This window comes from Sciurus vulgaris (assembly GCF_902686455.1).
Source record: "Sciurus vulgaris genome assembly, chromosome: 11".
NCBI lineage: Eukaryota > Metazoa > Chordata > Mammalia > Rodentia > Sciuridae > Sciurus > Sciurus vulgaris.
Window position 1 is genome coordinate 98,541,746 of NC_136472.1, and position 17,642 is coordinate 98,559,387.

Consider the following 17,642-nt stretch of genomic DNA (forward strand, 5'->3'; position numbering starts at 1 on the left):
TTTCAACAACAAAACAAAGTCCAGTTGCAGCATTTCTCAGGTTTCAATGCAATGAAGTTTAACCAGGGAGGCTGTCCTGAGGACTTAACGGTGACTGCAGGGCCCCTGGTCAACCTTTGTGTTAGGGGACAGGGTACCAGCTTGAAAGATGAGAGCCACATATTAACTCCATGGCCCCCAAGGCTGCCCTGAGTCCCTGCGTCCTGCCACTTCATTAAGAGGCCTTGGTTCTCTGGGAGCTACAGGACCTGCCAAGGGCCGAAATTAAGACCAGAACTTGAAATGTCAAGGATACTTTGAAACACTGTCTGTGAATGGGAAGTAGCAGTGGCTCTCACATACCTTAACCATTAGGAAGCTGAAAAAGGAAGGGGACGTCATAGGTCATTTGACCTCCTTTTACTTCCTACACGTTTCTCTGTAAAGGGTTCAGAGCTCTCCGCTGATCCTTGTGCAGCTCATGCGCTACTCCCTAGTACTCCATGGGAATGCACCTTCCAAAAGGTGGTCCACAAGTAACCATCGCTGCAGGTGAAAAGCTACATCAAGGTCACTGTGGAATCCAGGGTGATAGTGGAACACCCTTCAGTGTAAATTCAAGGTGGAATTCTTGCTGGGCATGGTGGCACACCCCAGTAGGGTATGTGGGGCTGGAGACTATGGTAGGAGGATCACAAACTTAAAGCCAGCTTCAGCAACTTAGGAAGGCCCTGGGCAACTTAAGCGAAAACTTGTCTCATAAAAACAAACAACTGAACAAAAAAACAAACAACAAAAAATGGCTGGGGATGTGACTCAGTGATTAAGTGCCCCTGGGTTCAATCCCTGGTACAAAAAAAAAAAAAAAGTGGAAATTCTTAGCTAATATAGGAGAGGCAATAATGATGAACATCATCATGTGAACAGATGAGGTCAGAAGGCCTCTAGCAAAAGAAAAAGCTAAATATGACCCAGCTGATCCTTTTATGGGGCAAAATCATAATGAAAGTTTGTCACAGTGAGTCGATTCTATAACCAAGTCTTGTGATGGCCACATATGCTCAGAACTCCTGGGTTCTATTTTCTGACCAAATGGACAGCATAACTTTACCATGGTCCAGGCCTCTGCCCTTCACCACAGTGGGTGATGGAGGCTTGTGCTGATCTCTTGGATTAAGTATGTAGAAGGAACACTGTTGGGACAGTTCTCCTTTGCTTTAGTAGATGGAATTCAAGAAACACCACAGTACCTCCAGTTTCAAAAGATATCATAATATCGGCTTCTCCTGAGTTTATTCTAACAAAATTCAGAGGGACAGCGCTGCTCCAGGCCTGCAGGGCCATCTCTACTGCTTTGTCCACTTCAGCAGGACTCATGGAAGACGTGTATTTGGATATTCTGTGAAAAGAGAAGGAACATGTTCTTCGGCCAATAATTGCTAATGTGTGAGGAAGGCAAGCACTATGTTTTAGCTTGTATAAAAACAAAAAGGTTGAATGTACATCTACAATTCAGTTTTTTTTCTCTGAAACAATAATTCTTATTTTGTTTTTTATAATATGTTAAATTGCTGCATGTTAACAAACAAGACAGATGAAGGGGAGAAATGAGAGTTGCGATTATCTGGAAACTAAACAGTTTGGTTTTCATTGTCATGACACTATTACTCATTTTAAAGAAGAATACTTGCCTAACATTATAGTTGGTAAGAAGTGTATTTTCCTGAAATTGGTTTTAATTGAGAGATGACCTCTTTTTCCTCAAAAGGGCAACTGAATTTTTCAATTATAAAATATAAAAATGTGCATTTTTGGGGATTTACAAACTCTCATTCAAAGGGCAGTGGGATTTCCCCAGGACAGTTGGGTAATGTTTTTTTCTTCACATATGCAATCTCAAAGAGGAAATCCTAGTTTTAAAAAAGAATGCTCATTGGGACTGAAAAAGAAGGGCAGGGAGCATTTCAGCAAGTCCTGGTGTGACAATGACATCTAAAGGCAGAAAAAATAGTGTTTTTTTTGACAAATAGTGGATAGAAACAGAGATGGTGGTTTTCTGCTCTGAAGTCCAGGGACTGGGGTTTCTGGCAGCAGCATGGAAAAGGAAGGGCAGGAGAGAGGAGCATCCACCTGGACCTGGAGCTGGGCTGGAATGCCATTATGTGCCAACGCAACCTTGGCAGCAGGGTCTGAGCCTCCTTTCCCTCCTCCTCTAGGTGCTACTCCAGTGTCTTGTACATGGGAGATGCTCAGGAAATGAATGATAAAGAATAAAAGTTAGCCATTTAGGGACTACTCAATGCTTATCCAACTTTAGGACCTGCGATAACTACCTAGGAAGCTTGTTAAATATACAGGTGTGGTGTGGTCCAGAAATCTGCATCGCAGCAAGCACTAGGTAATTCTGATGGGTGGTACCACTTCAACCAGAAACCAGTAACTGGGGTCTGAAGAGAAAGGACCATGTTGCACAGAGAGATGGTAAATAGCTCAATACAGGACTTGGAGGGGAAGGAACAAGGAGCTCTTGAAGTCCAGGGGTTGGGCCCCAAAGGAGGTAGAGATAGAGTAAAGGGGGAAACCAGAAAGATCCTTAAAATGACTATTTAATGCTATCAAAATATGCCAAGCCTACTTTTCAGTATCAACCTGTGATTTATCACTTGTAGTTAGTACCTTGGAATTTTCTCACATTATAGATAAGTCAGCTGTATTTTTTAGTTGATTACGTGTGTTAAGCTGGAGAAGATAGGGGTGGAGAAAAGGATGACACCAAGAAAGAAGAGGACGTGGAGAAAATCCTGACCCAGACTCTGTCAATTGAAAAAGCTATGGCAATCATAGTTAATATTCTTTAAAGAGATACTGTGAGCACTTTGTGTGTGTGTGTGTGTGTGTGTGTGTTGTTGGAGATCAAACCTGAGTCTTACACACACACTAGGCATGAGCTACAGCCTCAGCCCAGCTCTAAGTACTTTTAACTGCACTCTATTATCTACTCCTCAAAACTATCATCATCTCATCATTATTTACATTTTGTGATTAGTCAGGATTTGTGCCCAGCTTGGTCTAACTTCAAAGTTTATGCATATAAGCACTATATTGTATTTTTTCTTTCAAAATCATCTGGTATTTGTTATAGGAAGTTATACTGACATTCAGTAGCTACTGAACCCTGTACAGACAGGGTGCTATGATAATTTCTAATATCTTTCAAGGGTGAGGGAATAAGGAACTTGATGGGAGCAAGAATGGACAGACAGTGTTTGTTGAGGGATTGATTATGGGTTACCTGATGTATCATGGAACATTATGCTTCTCCAAGTACCCTGTTATCTTGATCCACGCCCGTTGTTACTGCTGTGCATATTCACAGACTAAAATTCTGGGACAGTTAAAGCAAAACAAAAGAACTATGAAAAGTCTCCATGAATTATATGCCAGTCCAGCCCTAATGGCTTTGGTTTTTTTGTTCAGAGCGCCACCTTATGGATTAATTGGGCTCCTAGCAGGGAATGGCCTCGCTGAATCCTCTACTCCCCATGTGTGATCACAGGGACTCACCAGTGCTCTAGAACAGTTTAACAACAACTGGTTCTCCAGAGGAAATTAAAACTCTCCTGATTTGTATGGTTTGCTGATTTCTGTATTGTAAATATTATTACTATGGCTAGCTTCAACCTAGAAACTTGCCATCCCTGACTGGTGAAGATATGAGCAGGAAACACTTCCATTGTGTAGTGTTTCTACCATACAGATAAAATAGATGCACCCAGCTTTGTCCATATGGGTGACAATAAAAGGTAGTAAAACACCAATATGTTTTGATTACCTTTGTTTTTTTTTAAAATAATCTAATTGTGAATTTAATAGTTTAATAATGGTTTTATCTTAGCAACCAGTTCATAAACTCCTTGGGAATTTAACAGGTCCCCAAATTCCTGTCGTTTTAAGGGTTGTTCCCTGAATTGTTAGGAGCTAGCTCCATCACACCAATGCCTGGACCACTACAGCAGGCCAGCCTTTCCTTACCTCCAGATACCTTCTGGATGTGCTCATCCTAAAAACACAATAGGATCCTGATCCTGGCCTGGCTTTCCACTACTGGGAAATCAAGTCTGAGGTCCTTACCATCACATCTAGTTACTGTTCGGGCTGCTGCTCCAGCCTTGCTTCCCACAAGTCCCCTTGCTCTGCCTTCTACCTAAGTACACAGGCCATTTCAGGAGTAGTACATTGGTGCAGGAATGCTGCCTAACACTGCAGGCTGTTGTACTGCCTGCTATTCGCTTTCTTTGCTTTTCTATTGAAAAACCCCTAACGTTTGCAAGGCCTGGAGCAAGACTCCAAAGGGAGACCATTCTTTTCCAAAGCAGCAATCATCTGGCATGTGTGTGGCTCACACTTGCAGGCAGCGCGCACTCTCCTGAAGCCTATTCACAGGTCAACGGTGTGTACTATGGATGACCCTCCCTTAGTTGGACTAATCTCTGAAGGAATTTTGCACTGGGCCCAGAAGTGGGTCCAGACTGTTGTAGCAGGGGATTCTGGCCTCCATACCCAGAGCGCAGGGAGGAAGGACAATGGTTCCTGTTGACTGTGTCCTGTTGGTCTACACAGGAAGAGGCAGAGGTTGGGGTGAGGGGACCTCAGATGTTACTCCGGTTCCTGGCAAAGTGGTTGCTCCCTCTAGGTTCTCTCACAGTTCTCTGCTTAGACCTGTAGATTTATTCTTTTCATGCAGAGTTGTGGCTGTTTTATGTCTGTCTCCCCAAATGTACTGTGAGTGAGATTCCTAAAGACTGGAACAGTGAACCTAATCACCTTTACCTTCCCTCAACTGGATGCCTATGGTAGACACGTAACAAATCATCACTAAATGATTTTTGGAATCAATAAAAAAATTTGTTACTGAATGAGTTTTATCTTTCATTTTGGGCAGATTGTTTTAAGAAAACTGGTTGGTACTGTTAGGTTATTAATTCAATACTAAATTACATTTCTTTAAAGATTTATGTAGTTTCTAACTGCTGAACTTGTAATGGTCAGTCATTATGATAATCACGAGATTAAACTTTTAAGCAAATTGACCATTGTCATTGTCTAACAGACCTACAAAGTTCTTATTTTTCTCATGGTTGTGAGGATTCATGCTTTTTATACAGATCGGAAAGAAGATACTTTTAAAAACAAAGAGAGAGAGAGAGAGAGAGAGAGAGAGAGAGAGAGAGAGAGAGAGAGAGAGAGAGAGAGAGAAAGAGAGAGAAAGGGAGAGAGAGGGATTCTCTATGAATTTGGAAAGACTCCATCTCATTACCTGTACGTCAAAGTATTTTTTTTCCACTTGGGTTCACCTGGGAAGAGGCGATAGTTGGCCACATCAGGAACTCCACAGCGAGGCCTCTTGATCACATCCATTGTATTCTGGTCCAATTTCCCAGTGACTTGGAGGCCAAAGAATGCTTGCAGTTCCTTAATCTTCTTGACCATGGCGTTGCCTCCTCTTGTAGCCATCTCACCAACCTGGTGACCACCTTTCTTTGTGTAATACTTGTCAAGATATGCCTGAAATGGAGAGGCAGGTGGACACGTCTGTGGCATAGACTCTTGCTCAAGTAAGAGGACAATATTCTTGATACGAAAATAGTGTGTAAAGTATATTCCCATTTTGAAAAACTTAGACATATTTGCATAGATACAGACTACCTATGTCCTAAATTATTAATGATTACCTTTGAGTAGTGAGGCTTTAGACTATTTTTCTTTTGTTCACCTGAATTTTTCAGTTTTCCCACGACTAATCTAATGGATATGCACTATTGCTTTAATTTAAAAACTATGGAAAGAAAATTATGTGAATATTTCCCCTAGGAACTGAATATTTGTCATTGAAGTTTTTTTATCCAATTTGCAAGGACAAAGGCTGTTTTCTTTCATTATGCATAAAGCAAGATCAGTAAGTTCTTAATTCTCAGAGGTATTGTATTCCATCCTCTCCTCTGATAAAATGCAGGGGTCAATCTACTCAGTGAGGGACTTCAATCAGTTCAAGTAGGTTGTGGGGTGAAGTTTTAAAAAAAAAAATTATTTAGTTGTAGATGAACACAATATCTTTATTTTTTTTATTTTTGTGTGGTGCTGAGGATCAACCCAGTGCCTCATACATGCTAGGCAAGCACTCTACCACTGAGCCACAACTGCGGCCCCTAGGGTGGAGTTTTTTTTCTTGGGGCAGGTTTCCTAAGACAGGCTCTTTACCCTAGCAAATAAAATGAACCATAAATTATAAGGCTTCTTTTGCACATAATGAACATAAAACCTCTAAGTATGCACTGTTCGATAACCCTTTGCTATGACGCAGAGCTGGGATTAGGATAAAGTGAATGAGGCAGAGTCATGTAAATGCAGGATTGAGGCCTGCCTTTGGCTCACGAGTTTCACCTACCCAACTTATTCAGGAAAACAACCGAAGAGCAGCTAAATACTTAGGCACATTTTATCATACATATATGTGTGTGTGTGTGTGTGTATATCTATATATATATATATACTACTTATATAGTATAACATTTTTTCTTATATAGTATTTTCTACTTATATAGTATAACATTTTTTATTTGCTGGCTATATATTATATAGATTATATCTACATTATCCAGATACTTATAATTTGCATATAAATTATGAATATTATTTACTTATATACTATATACTCATATAAAAAATAAAAAATTAGAAAAAATAAGAAGTGAAAAGAGCAGAGGAGAAAACTTTGTACAGATTACAACCACAATTTCATAAGTAAACCAAACATACACACCCAATAAATAATATAAGATAGTGTGTCTGAATATTAATATAATATTGGTTTTCTCTGGGTGGTGACATTATGACTGTATTAATTTTGTCTTTTTCCATTTTCCTGGTCTTTTTTTTTTTTTTTTTTTTTTTTTTTTTAGTTCTGGAGATCAAACTCAGGGCCTTGCACATGCTATGTAAGTGCTCTACCACTGAATTACATTCCCAATCCTGTTTCAAAGTTTTCTACAATGAACATGGACCATTAATAAGGACAAAGAGAAAGGAGTAAGTCTTACTGCTGTGGAATTGGGTTCTATTTCCTCACTCTGCCCTGTGTGTGAGAGAAGCTCATTTTCTTTGTTGTTGAAAATTTTAGATGAGATGAGAACCCAGGAGGTGCAATTGTGATAGAAGCACCAGCCCTGAAGCCTGCATGAGGTGCTCTGAACCAGGGGCGACTATCTGACTCTATTCCATTGCTGCCATCTCAAGTCATCATTTTATGTTTTTTGTTTTGTTTTGTTTTTTGCAAAACAAAGTTTGATTGAGTGAGTCATTCTGCTTGTGCAAGATGATGTCATGATAATTCGATGCTTGTGGTGATGGCTGAACGTGCTCCTCAGAGGTGAGCACTGAGAATGCTCCCTATTTATGAGACAGTTTTGATTGCAAATGCTTTGTTCTCTTGCTAGGTTATGTAATATGCTCTACATTCAAACTTTTCACAAAATATTTTCATAAAACATTGTCAAATAAGGGAAGATGCTTTGGTATATTCATTTAAAATGCATTTACCAGTCCCATTACAGTAAATGGCATGAACTGGCACTAGGGGGAAGTAAGTGGGGGAATCACCTAAACTCAGTAACAGGAATAAATAAATTTTGAAAAACCAAAATCACTGCAAAAAAGTCCATGATAAACCATGAAATTTTAAGTGAAAAGAAGATGCAACTCTGTCTCACCCAAATCCTGACTCTGAACCATACAAAAGTGTTTTGAAAGGTATAGACTAAGAGAGTAATAGTGGTTATATCTTAATGATAGAATTAAGCTAATTTATTTATTTATTTTTTTGGAATGATAATTTATTTTTAATTATGGAATTTTTGTTACTTTTCTGCTATGAATCTATACGATTTTTATAACAAATGATTTTTTTCCTTTAAAATACACATATGATGTTAGAGCTATAGCTTCGAAGGTTAAAGACTGGTCACAGTAGATAGGATTAATATAATACAATACATTTTAATGAAGCAAAAATAGGATTAGGAACTATTCCTACTTAAAAAGAATATGAGTGAATTTTTCCCTATTTTGGTGTTTCCAAGGATGTGATTCTTATGCTAGTAAACACCTGTCATGTTTCACCATAAACATTCTTGTGGATCTCACCAGTCAGTTGCATGCCCCTTCCTACTGGGGACCCTTGTGCCTTACTCAAATCCTGGGCCTACACAGTTCTGGGTTCGCAGTAGATGCTCAGTTAATGTTTGAGCTCATTTTCTTTAGGCAAAGTGTGAAAATATACTTTGGAGAATTATCAGAGGTACTGAGAGCCAAGTATTCTGGGAACTTTCTTGCCAGTTGTTGACAAGGCTTTAGTATACTTTCTGGAGTCTAGATGCTCCATCAGGCACTTAGATGTGCTTTTAGAATGGCTTCCATTTATATTCCAACACTTGCATGCTATTGGCTTAACAGTCAATGTTGCACTGGGTCAAAGATTTCAGGATCCATCAGAGTTGTCCCATCTGCCTCTCACCTTCTCCCCTCCCTTATTGTTAAAGTCACAAAGTTTTGGGGCTGATTATCAAGTGGTCCTCTTTCCACCTATTTTGCAACATTCAACAGATAAAATAATGAGGGGCAGAAGATCTGTCTCTGCAGATTGGTGTCCTTCAAACTCCTTTCTTAGTGTGCTTTGATAATTTCCCTCCTGAGAATTAGGACTTTAAAACTCATATTGAAGAATGTTTTGAGACAAGGTGAAGTTCAAGGAATGTTTCTTCAATATTTTTTTTCCTTTTCATCTAAGTCACTGAAACGGATTTGTGAAAACTTTTGATGTATCTGAAAAATCTCAAGTTGTAGTCAAGGCTATATCACTTGTATAACAAGGTTGGGCAGTTCTTTATATTTTTTTTGGTTTTAGCTTTTTTATCTGTTGAGTGGGTTGGTTTCACCCACTGGCTATACCAGTGTGAGGTCCAATTTGATCTTCAATGTGAAAATATTCCTAAATGTATCAAGAGACTTCAAATGCCTTTCATTCATCAATGATACATCTGAAAACCTATCCTGAAAAAATAATTCTTTGTTTTATATTAGGATGTTGTGTATAATAAGTACCTATAGAAATATTATTTATATGGAAGTAATCTTTCTGTCTAACAAAGGAAATGGAGAGACAAATGATAACTCATTCATGTTCTGGGAAACATGATTAAAGAGGCTATTTTATGAAAGTAGCATAAACATCAAAATTTTCTTATAAAACAATGAGAAAAGTAGGAACGGCAAAATTTGGGGGGGTGGGACCGGGGATTGAACCCAAGGATGTTTAACCACTGAGTCACATCCCCAGCCCTTTTTATTTTTTGTTTTGAGACATGGTCTTCTTAGGTTGCTTACAGCTTAGCTAAGTTGTTGGGGCTGGCTTTGAACCTGCAATCCTCCTGCCTCAACCTCCCAAGCCACTGGGAATACAGGGGTGTACCACCACACCTGGCTAGGAACCAAATTTTAGAGACAATAATTAGATCTTTATCATAGAAAATAAAATGGTAATAAAACACCCTGAATTTAACAGTTTTTGCATTTTGAAGGTTTTATTTTTGTTTTTAATTTAATTATGCATTCATAGTAATGTGGTAAGAAAGTAAAGTAAAGAAAGGAAGGAAGGAAAGAAAAGAAAGAAAGAAAGAAAGAAAGAAACTTTTATTATTTTTAGAGAGAATTGGAAAAAAAAAACTTTTAAATGTTCTATTGGTACTACCAGATAAAAGTCCATTGACAAGTAAAAAAAAAAATTTTTAAAAAAGCAGTAGAAAACCTGGAATATAAAGAAGAAAATAGATGAACTTTCATAACTAGATTTTTTAGATATTAAAAAAAAACTACAGAAAAGCTTTGGGATTAGGAAAACAAAAGTTAATGAAGCTATGTGGAAATAAGAAAGAAAGGAAGGAAGGAAGGAAGGAAGGAAGGAAGGAAAGAAAGAAAAGAAAGAAAAGAAAGAAAGAAAGAAAGAAAGAAAGAAAGAAACTTTTATTATTTTTAGAGCTAATTGGAAAAAAAAACTTTTAAATGTTCTATTGGTACTACCAGATGACCCCTGACAATGATAATTGGACTTCATGAATTTTTTTTTTTTTTTTTGGCTTTATGATGGTGTGATGGTTTCTACATTTGGTAGAAACCATACCTTGAATTTTGATCTCTTCCTAAGGCAGCAATATGTGGTACCATACCCTCTCTTGATGCTGGGTAGGAGCAGCAAGCAGCAGCTCCTAGTCAGCCCCGTGATTGTGAGGGTGATGACCTTACTCCACAGTGTACTGTGTTACTGAAGAATGACATTTGGTAGGTCAGGTGTATCAAATGCATTTTTGACTTGCAATATTTTCAACCTACAATGAAGTTATCAGGATACAATTCCACCATAAATCAAGGAGCTAATACAGCAGTTTCTTAAAATAGCCAAAAAACCTGGAATAAATTCTGGATTATGAGAATAGGTAAGCCTTTTATCATCCCTTCAGTTTCAAAGCCTTTATGTGAATTAGCGGGCCAGAGTTTAAAGGATACAAGTGTGCATTAAATAAATAAGCTAAAAACCTACTTATATTTTCAAGTATAGATGTCTGTCCACAGGTTTTGGAAGGGGAGGTGCATGGTGTTTGGAAACATGGCCCCTTCTGGTGTTTCCAGGCACACGGAGCCATTAGCTCTCTCTTACCCTGTGATCTAGAAAGAACAGGGCAGTGGGGAAAGTGTTTAACCTGGCCCAGCCTGTCCTGTCCCTGGGACTCATCCAATGCCCTCTTCTGGCACACAGGGCTGCTGATCAATCATACTCTGTGATCCTTTATGCCAGGGCTGGTGCACTTCCTGTTCCTTCTGCCTGACCACCCGGTCTCCAGGTCTTCACATGACAGCCTCTTTCTTACAGTTCATTTTCATCTCAAATATTGCTTCCTCCAAGATGCCTTTCAGGACTACCCCCATGCTCCCTTTAACTCTATCATCCTGGTTAACTTTTCACCAAAATCACCAATCACTTTTTGAAATAATCTTCCGCACTTATTGACTGACTTATCTCCTCCCATTACCTTCTCACCCCTCCATCACTCCCATATAAATCCTGTAAGAGCAGAGACTTGACTTTTGTTCACTCATGTTTCTGTATCACATGTCACATGGTAGGCATTCAATAAATGAATTTTAGCTGCCTACTTTAATTTATGATTTTATAAAGTGATGAGTTTTTTATATATTTTTATAAACTATTAGGTAGGATCATTAATTTTTCCTAGTCTCTCAGATCCACATAGGAGGTTTGAACAGACATTCTGGCCTCCTAAAGAGTGATGAGTGTGCCCCAGAACTGATGACTGGGATCTGTAGCAGAAGGTGCTGTGTGCTGGGTGATAAGGTGTGGACAAGTCTCCTTGCTTCTTGCTGAAAGTCTTGCTGAAAGTGTGTCATATCAGAGACTGAGGAGGTCTCAGTTTATTGGGAAAGGCAGAAATGAGGAATCAGTAAAGGTCTCCAACATTTGAAGTCCACCTCATTCTTTCCTGGTACCTCAGCTGACCCCTAGCTGACCCCTTATTGGCTAGGGTAACAATGATGGCTTCACCAAAACTTTCTGATCTTATTCCTACTTAGATGGGGCCAGTTATTTATTATTATTATTTTTTGAAAGGGGCTGATGGACAATATTTTTGACTTTGCAGGCTATACTCTGTGCCACTGTGGCAAGGAAGCAGTTGTAGTGGACAAGATGTAAACTAATGGTCTGGCCAGGTTTGGCTCATGGACTATAGTTTGCCTGATCTCTGGACTAGAATCAGGGCCTCATACCACCTCACATCTGTTCTGGCTTCAGAATGGCCCTCCTTCTGGAGGTCACAAACCTCTAGATTCTGAATCAGTGGAGGGAGTCTGTGTGGGGGAAAACTGTATATGAGAAGGGACTCAAAGCTAGGAAGCAACATTAAAATTCAATTTCCAGTAGATTCCACTACTCTGAGTTACCTTGGCTTTAGTTCATTTATGAGTGGATTTTAGTGAAAGGAAGTTGAATTCAACAGGCCTGAAATAGGCATCTTCTATTGAATTGAGCTTTCTTGTTCATATGCAAGTTTGATATTGGAAGAATTTTAATGACTGGTATGGAATGAAAACTAACCAATTAGGATGGATGAGCAGTAAAACGACTGTTGGGGACAGGCCAGTGTGCACAGGTGAAAATCAGCTTTACAGTGTGCAGACCCAAGCTGCCCACAGTTGCAGCTGGGCAGGCAAGAAAGCAACCTGAGGGAAGAGTGGTAACTGCACCCATGCTAGAGTTGGGGCAGGCTCTAGAGAGAGAGTCCCATGGAAAACATTTCTGCACACCTTCCGCCAGTGCTGTGATTCCATTACTAAAAATCCATCTCTATGGATCAAGGACCACCATCTTCTTTTTAAGTGCACAAATATTTGATAACATTCTGAGTCACGTTGCCTTTACAAAAATCCCCATGTGAATTATTCGTGTCAGATTCTTTCCTACAGTCAGATGGGAGAGATCTTAAAAGAGGAAGATATGGAAAGAGTGAGTAAATGAGGGTGGTGGGGGAATACACTTTAGAGAGGAAAGGTCCTCAAGGGAGAGAAGGGTTTGCACTTAGGAAAAACTTGGTTCACATTAGATTTTGATCAAGGACCTTGAATACAAGAGTCATTTTTCAAAATGTGAACTTTTTTTGTTGCGATGGCTAGAATTCTAGTAGTAAATTCATAACCTGCCTTAATGTGAGACTGTTTCAGTTTTTATATTTCTGCCCCATCATCCCTCCATTATTTCTCAAATACTTGTTTCATTTTTTTATTTTGTATTTTTTTGCAAACTATCTCGAATTCTGTATAAAGCAAGATACCTAGATATTTATTTGTTTATTTATTCAGTCATGCAACACATGCAGCTAATACGCACCAACATCCATCTTAAATGGTACCATCGATTAGACTTCAGTGGACTTATAAAATGATTTAAAAGGAATCACAGATTTTTGCGTATTTTCTCATTTCATGCTTTTAGGTTTTCTGGGCCACAAGGAGAAAGAGGAAATTGGGCAAAGAGTCACAAACCTGTGCAAGGTGGTAGTTGTTCCTCCAGGTCCTGGGGGTGGCTGCAAATAGGGAGGGGGCTGCGGTGGAAAACTTCAAAGCTGTGATGAGGAGGACAGCAAGGCCAGATGCAGGGAGCACCTTCATCTCTTGGAAGCTGGGTAATTATATCAGCCCAGGGGACGGCAGCCAGTGCACATTTACACTTCGACCCTGGGCTCCTTTTATAGAGTCCAGCAGGTCTGGGCCCTGCAAGCAAGGATGATTCATGTCTCAAATGGTAATTATACAGCTCACTTCTCTCCCTGATGATGGGGTAACACAACCGTTCATAGGAATCAGGGAAAGTTTCATTCTTTGCCATGTATGGTCCCAAAAGGAGAGAAACAGTTACTTTTAATGAAGTTTGTTATACTTGCACAAATTAGGGTAAACTTGATTGATTGACTGCAATTCAACCAAAACAATTTGGGAAACTTTTACCATTCTGATTACAGAAAAGGTAAATGATTAAATATAATTGAATTAGAATATAATTGAACAATCCAGAACTCCTCCCACATTCAACCCAATCACCTATATCTTCTATATCCACTTTGACATTTCTCAGGAATGAATGCTGTTGATGATGATGGTTCGGAGACTTGTAAGATTCTAAATCATCAAGACAACATTACATTATACTGTGCTGACTTAGAGTGGAAAGTGAACTGATAACAGAAAGCTATTGAATGAGTTAACACAATAGTTACATCTTAGTTAACCAGAACAGTAGACAGAACTCCCCATTCTTTGTGCAATCCAGTTAATTGGGGTCTTATTCTTTTCCCTGGCTTTGAGTAAGATGGATTTTGATCTAAGAATAGCATGGGAAAGGGAGGTACTAGGGAAATAAAATGGATCAAATTATGTTATGTGCATGTATGATATGTAACTGTGAATCCCACTATTATGTAAAATTATAATGCACCAATATAAAAAAAGATAGTCCAGAGAAATGGTGGTGTAAGGTGGGAAAAGCACTTCACAGTCAGGAAAATTGAGATTAAGTTTTAAGATATTTTCTAGCCATGTGATGTTGGGCAAGGTATTTCATCTCTATGAACATCAGTTTTTTTAAAAATCTGCAAAATACTGAAAAATAATACTACCATGTGTAAACTCCTCAATGTTATAAGGGTAGCATAGCGGATAGCATGATATCTGCTAGTATCACTTGGCATCCATCATTCCTGGGTTCTGAGAAAATAGCTGATGATCAAGAGGAAATCACTCTTGTTCAATCCAGATGAAATTCAGAGCTGGGAAGGTATAAACTCATGTTTTGCTTGTCTAAAATAAGAGCCCACTTTGAGGGCTATGGATATAGCTTAGTGGTAGAGGGTTTGCCTAGCATGCTTCAGGTCCTGGGTTTGATTCCCAGAACACTCTGCTCCTCCAATAAAAGAACCATCTCAGGGATTTTTAATAAAAAGTTCACCAGAAAGTCCTTCACTCTCTCCATGCTTTGCACACCTTACACATATGCACAGATTTTTATGGATATAGCTTAGTGGTAGAGGGTTTGCCTAGCATGCTTCAGGTCCTGGGTTTGACTCCCAGAACCCTCTGTTCCTCCAACAAAGGAACCATCTCAGGGATTCTTAATAAAAAGTTTACCGGAAAGTCCTTCACTCTCTCCATGCTTTGTACACTTTGCACATATGCACAGATTTTTTTAAACACAATTTAAGACTGCAACAATTCAGACAAGATCTTGTCCCAGGAGGACCTCCACCAATGTCTTGACTGCAAATCTTGCCTCAAGTCTCCAATATTACTGGACTTTGTATCCAAGCAGCTTCATGAATTTCTCCCTTTTGCTAATAAAAGCTTCCTTTCCCTTCCCTCGTTGACTGCAGGGTGCACCTTGGCCCAGTATGCATCCTGAATTATAATCCTTTACTCATTTCTGAATCAATTTCTTATACTTGGATACACTTTTTTATCTGGTGTTTCTTTTTAGCTTTGACAGTTCAAATTCTAATTCTGACAACTGTGCATATGACTTTGAGTTGGTTAATTAATCTCTTTCAGCTGTGTTATTTTTGCCTTTGAAATAGTGAAAAATTCCTACTTTGTATGATTGCCCTGAAGGAGTAAATCAAATCATAACAAAGCTCTTAGTGCAGTGCTCAGTAGACATTAGCTCTTAGGAAATAATGTTCGCTCTATTTTTTTATTTTGGCTTCAGGCAACTGGTTGGTTTTGAATAAATTTCTTTGGATGGATGATCACTGGACTAGATCAATGATTCTCAAAGCTTGGTTCCCCGGCCAGCAGCATCGTTGCCCCCTTGGAACTTGTGTGAAATGTAAATTCTCAGATTCTCCCAGGTTTACTGAATCAGAAACCCTGGGAATGATGCCCATTGGTTTAAGTTTTGCCCAGGTAATTCTGATGCATGCTAGTTAGAAAACCACTGAATTAGTTGAGTGAATAGAATTATGGAGTCTGAGGTTAAAAGAAAGGTCTAAAAAATGCCAAGAACACCCTGGTCATAGAAAGTATTCAATACTGCCCCTCCATCTGAGGTTGTGCTTTTCAATGGTGACATATCTAGTATTTGAAAGTCATTTTCTTGCAAATAACTTATAATGAATACCTGTTAAACCATAGACTTATGTAAATGATTTGCCTTCCATTTAGATGAGATTCAGGGTTATTCCTATAGTGAGCTCTCTCCCCTTCTGTTGTCTTCTGCTATACTTTCCTGCATGAAGAGTGATAAAATTACAGCTGGTCTGAGAGGGTCTAGTGAATAAACCCAGGTACTCAGCATGCCTACTGTGATGTATATCTAAAAAGAACAAATAAGAGAGTCTGTGACACACACAAACATCATATCTGTCATGTACTGTGAGATACACAAAACACGTCTCAGAAGGAAAAAAAAAAGAAAATCACAGATTTATTAGATTCATTCAGTTAACTAAATTATAAGCTCCTTGAAGATTGTATGATAGGAAAAGTCATTTAATCAAGTTTGTTTATGAATGAATGTACAAACATATACTAATTATCTCTTTTTGGTTCTCAGGATAGGAAAGGAATATTACAATAATCTTCCAAGATCTGTGTGCTTTCTTGTCCTCTGCAATCTTACTACTAAAACTTTATAGCAGCTTCCAGAATTGAGCAAGGTCTGAGTCCTAAACATTCCCTCCAGTGGTTCATTTTGTTCCTGTTTTCTCCTTCAAATACTGCTTCATTTCATACTGCTAGCCCTAATGCAAAAGTAGACAGGCCAGTGTTGGAGGGGAAGTGAGATGGTATAAAATTCTGAGGCCAACAGAGAGAAAATATTTTCACCCCTAGGATTCTAATGAGTGTGATAAATTCCATTTTTGGAAGCAGATTGAAGAAAGAAAGGGTGTGATCTAGAAGCTTCCAGTACCTACTATTCTAATGTAAGGGAACTAACAGTCCCAATATTCTCGTGTGCAACACTTCAATTGCCAAGCACAAAAATTCTGAACAGGAACATCTTTTTGTTCTTAAAAGTTATTCACATTTAGCACTGTTAACTTTCCCTTCAGAGTCAGTGGTAAGGAATACCTTGACAGAAAGAATGACCACCTCAATATTGATAATTTCTTACCAGGCTTTTTCTCTCTTCCTAATTTTTCTATCTTCACAGGGAAACAAAAATCTGATTTTTTATCATTCTTGTGTCAAATCTAAATTTAAATCCATATTATTCAAATCGATAAAGATACTGAAGCAAGTTAATGACTAAAAGGAATGAAAGGCGAGATGCTATCAGAGAAATATGGAAAGTGAAGTATGTATAGAATAATTAGACAATATAAATATTACATATGAGGCAGGAAGTTGGAGGAAGCCTCTAGTCAAGAACAACATTTGGGGAATCCAGAAGACTAAGAAAATTTAAACAGAACCCAAGTTTCCCTGAACCACTAATACAAGGAGGTAGGGGCTTTAAACTATAGAATCAAGCTTATTACAGAGAACTGCCCCTTCCTAGATCCCAGCTGAATTCAGTTCCATTGACCTTTTAGTAGATCTTTAACATTCTGAGATTATTCTTGCCATGCATGGAATGGGTGGATAAATAATTGTTGGGTAACTTATGGGGTGCCTCTTTGTCCTTTTCAAGTAAAGGGCACAGGTTTGGTATTTAGGTAACCCTAGACTAAAACACTGATTTGGTCACTTTCTAGATGTGTTACCATTTCGTGTTCTTAAATTTTCAAGCTACAGAAACCATCTTTGACTAACTTAAGAGAATCTCAATCCTTCTCTCTCTGTCTTTAAGGATATCAAACAATTTAGAGAATTTCCAGGAAGGTTGGAGACCCAGGTTGGGAGAACCAGCAAGAATGAGTATAGACCAAAGCCAAGGTGTGATCTGCTGGTGAGACCCTTGACTCTTAGCACTAGACAATATCACAGCTGGATAGTCAGGATGCTGCTGCTGGGCTCTTGTTTCTAGTTGTCCTTGTCTCACCCCCCATCAT

General features: G+C 38.8%; 1 protein-coding gene across 1 annotated transcript in view; it reads right to left on the reverse strand.

Moving 5' to 3' along the window:
* Positions 1-13,269, reverse strand: part of MMP20 (matrix metallopeptidase 20) — a gene marked incomplete at its 5' end in the record, with an annotated part of 48,296 nt that extends 35,027 nt beyond the window's left edge. Inside the window, 3 exons of the mRNA XM_079101996.1 lie at positions 1,230-1,378; positions 5,297-5,544; positions 13,144-13,269. Of these exons, the coding sequence (XP_078958122.1) occupies positions 1,230-1,378; positions 5,297-5,544; positions 13,144-13,269 (523 nt within the window). The remainder of the gene's footprint in view (positions 1-1,229; positions 1,379-5,296; positions 5,545-13,143) is intronic.
* Positions 13,270-17,642: the final 4,373 nt, after the last annotated feature.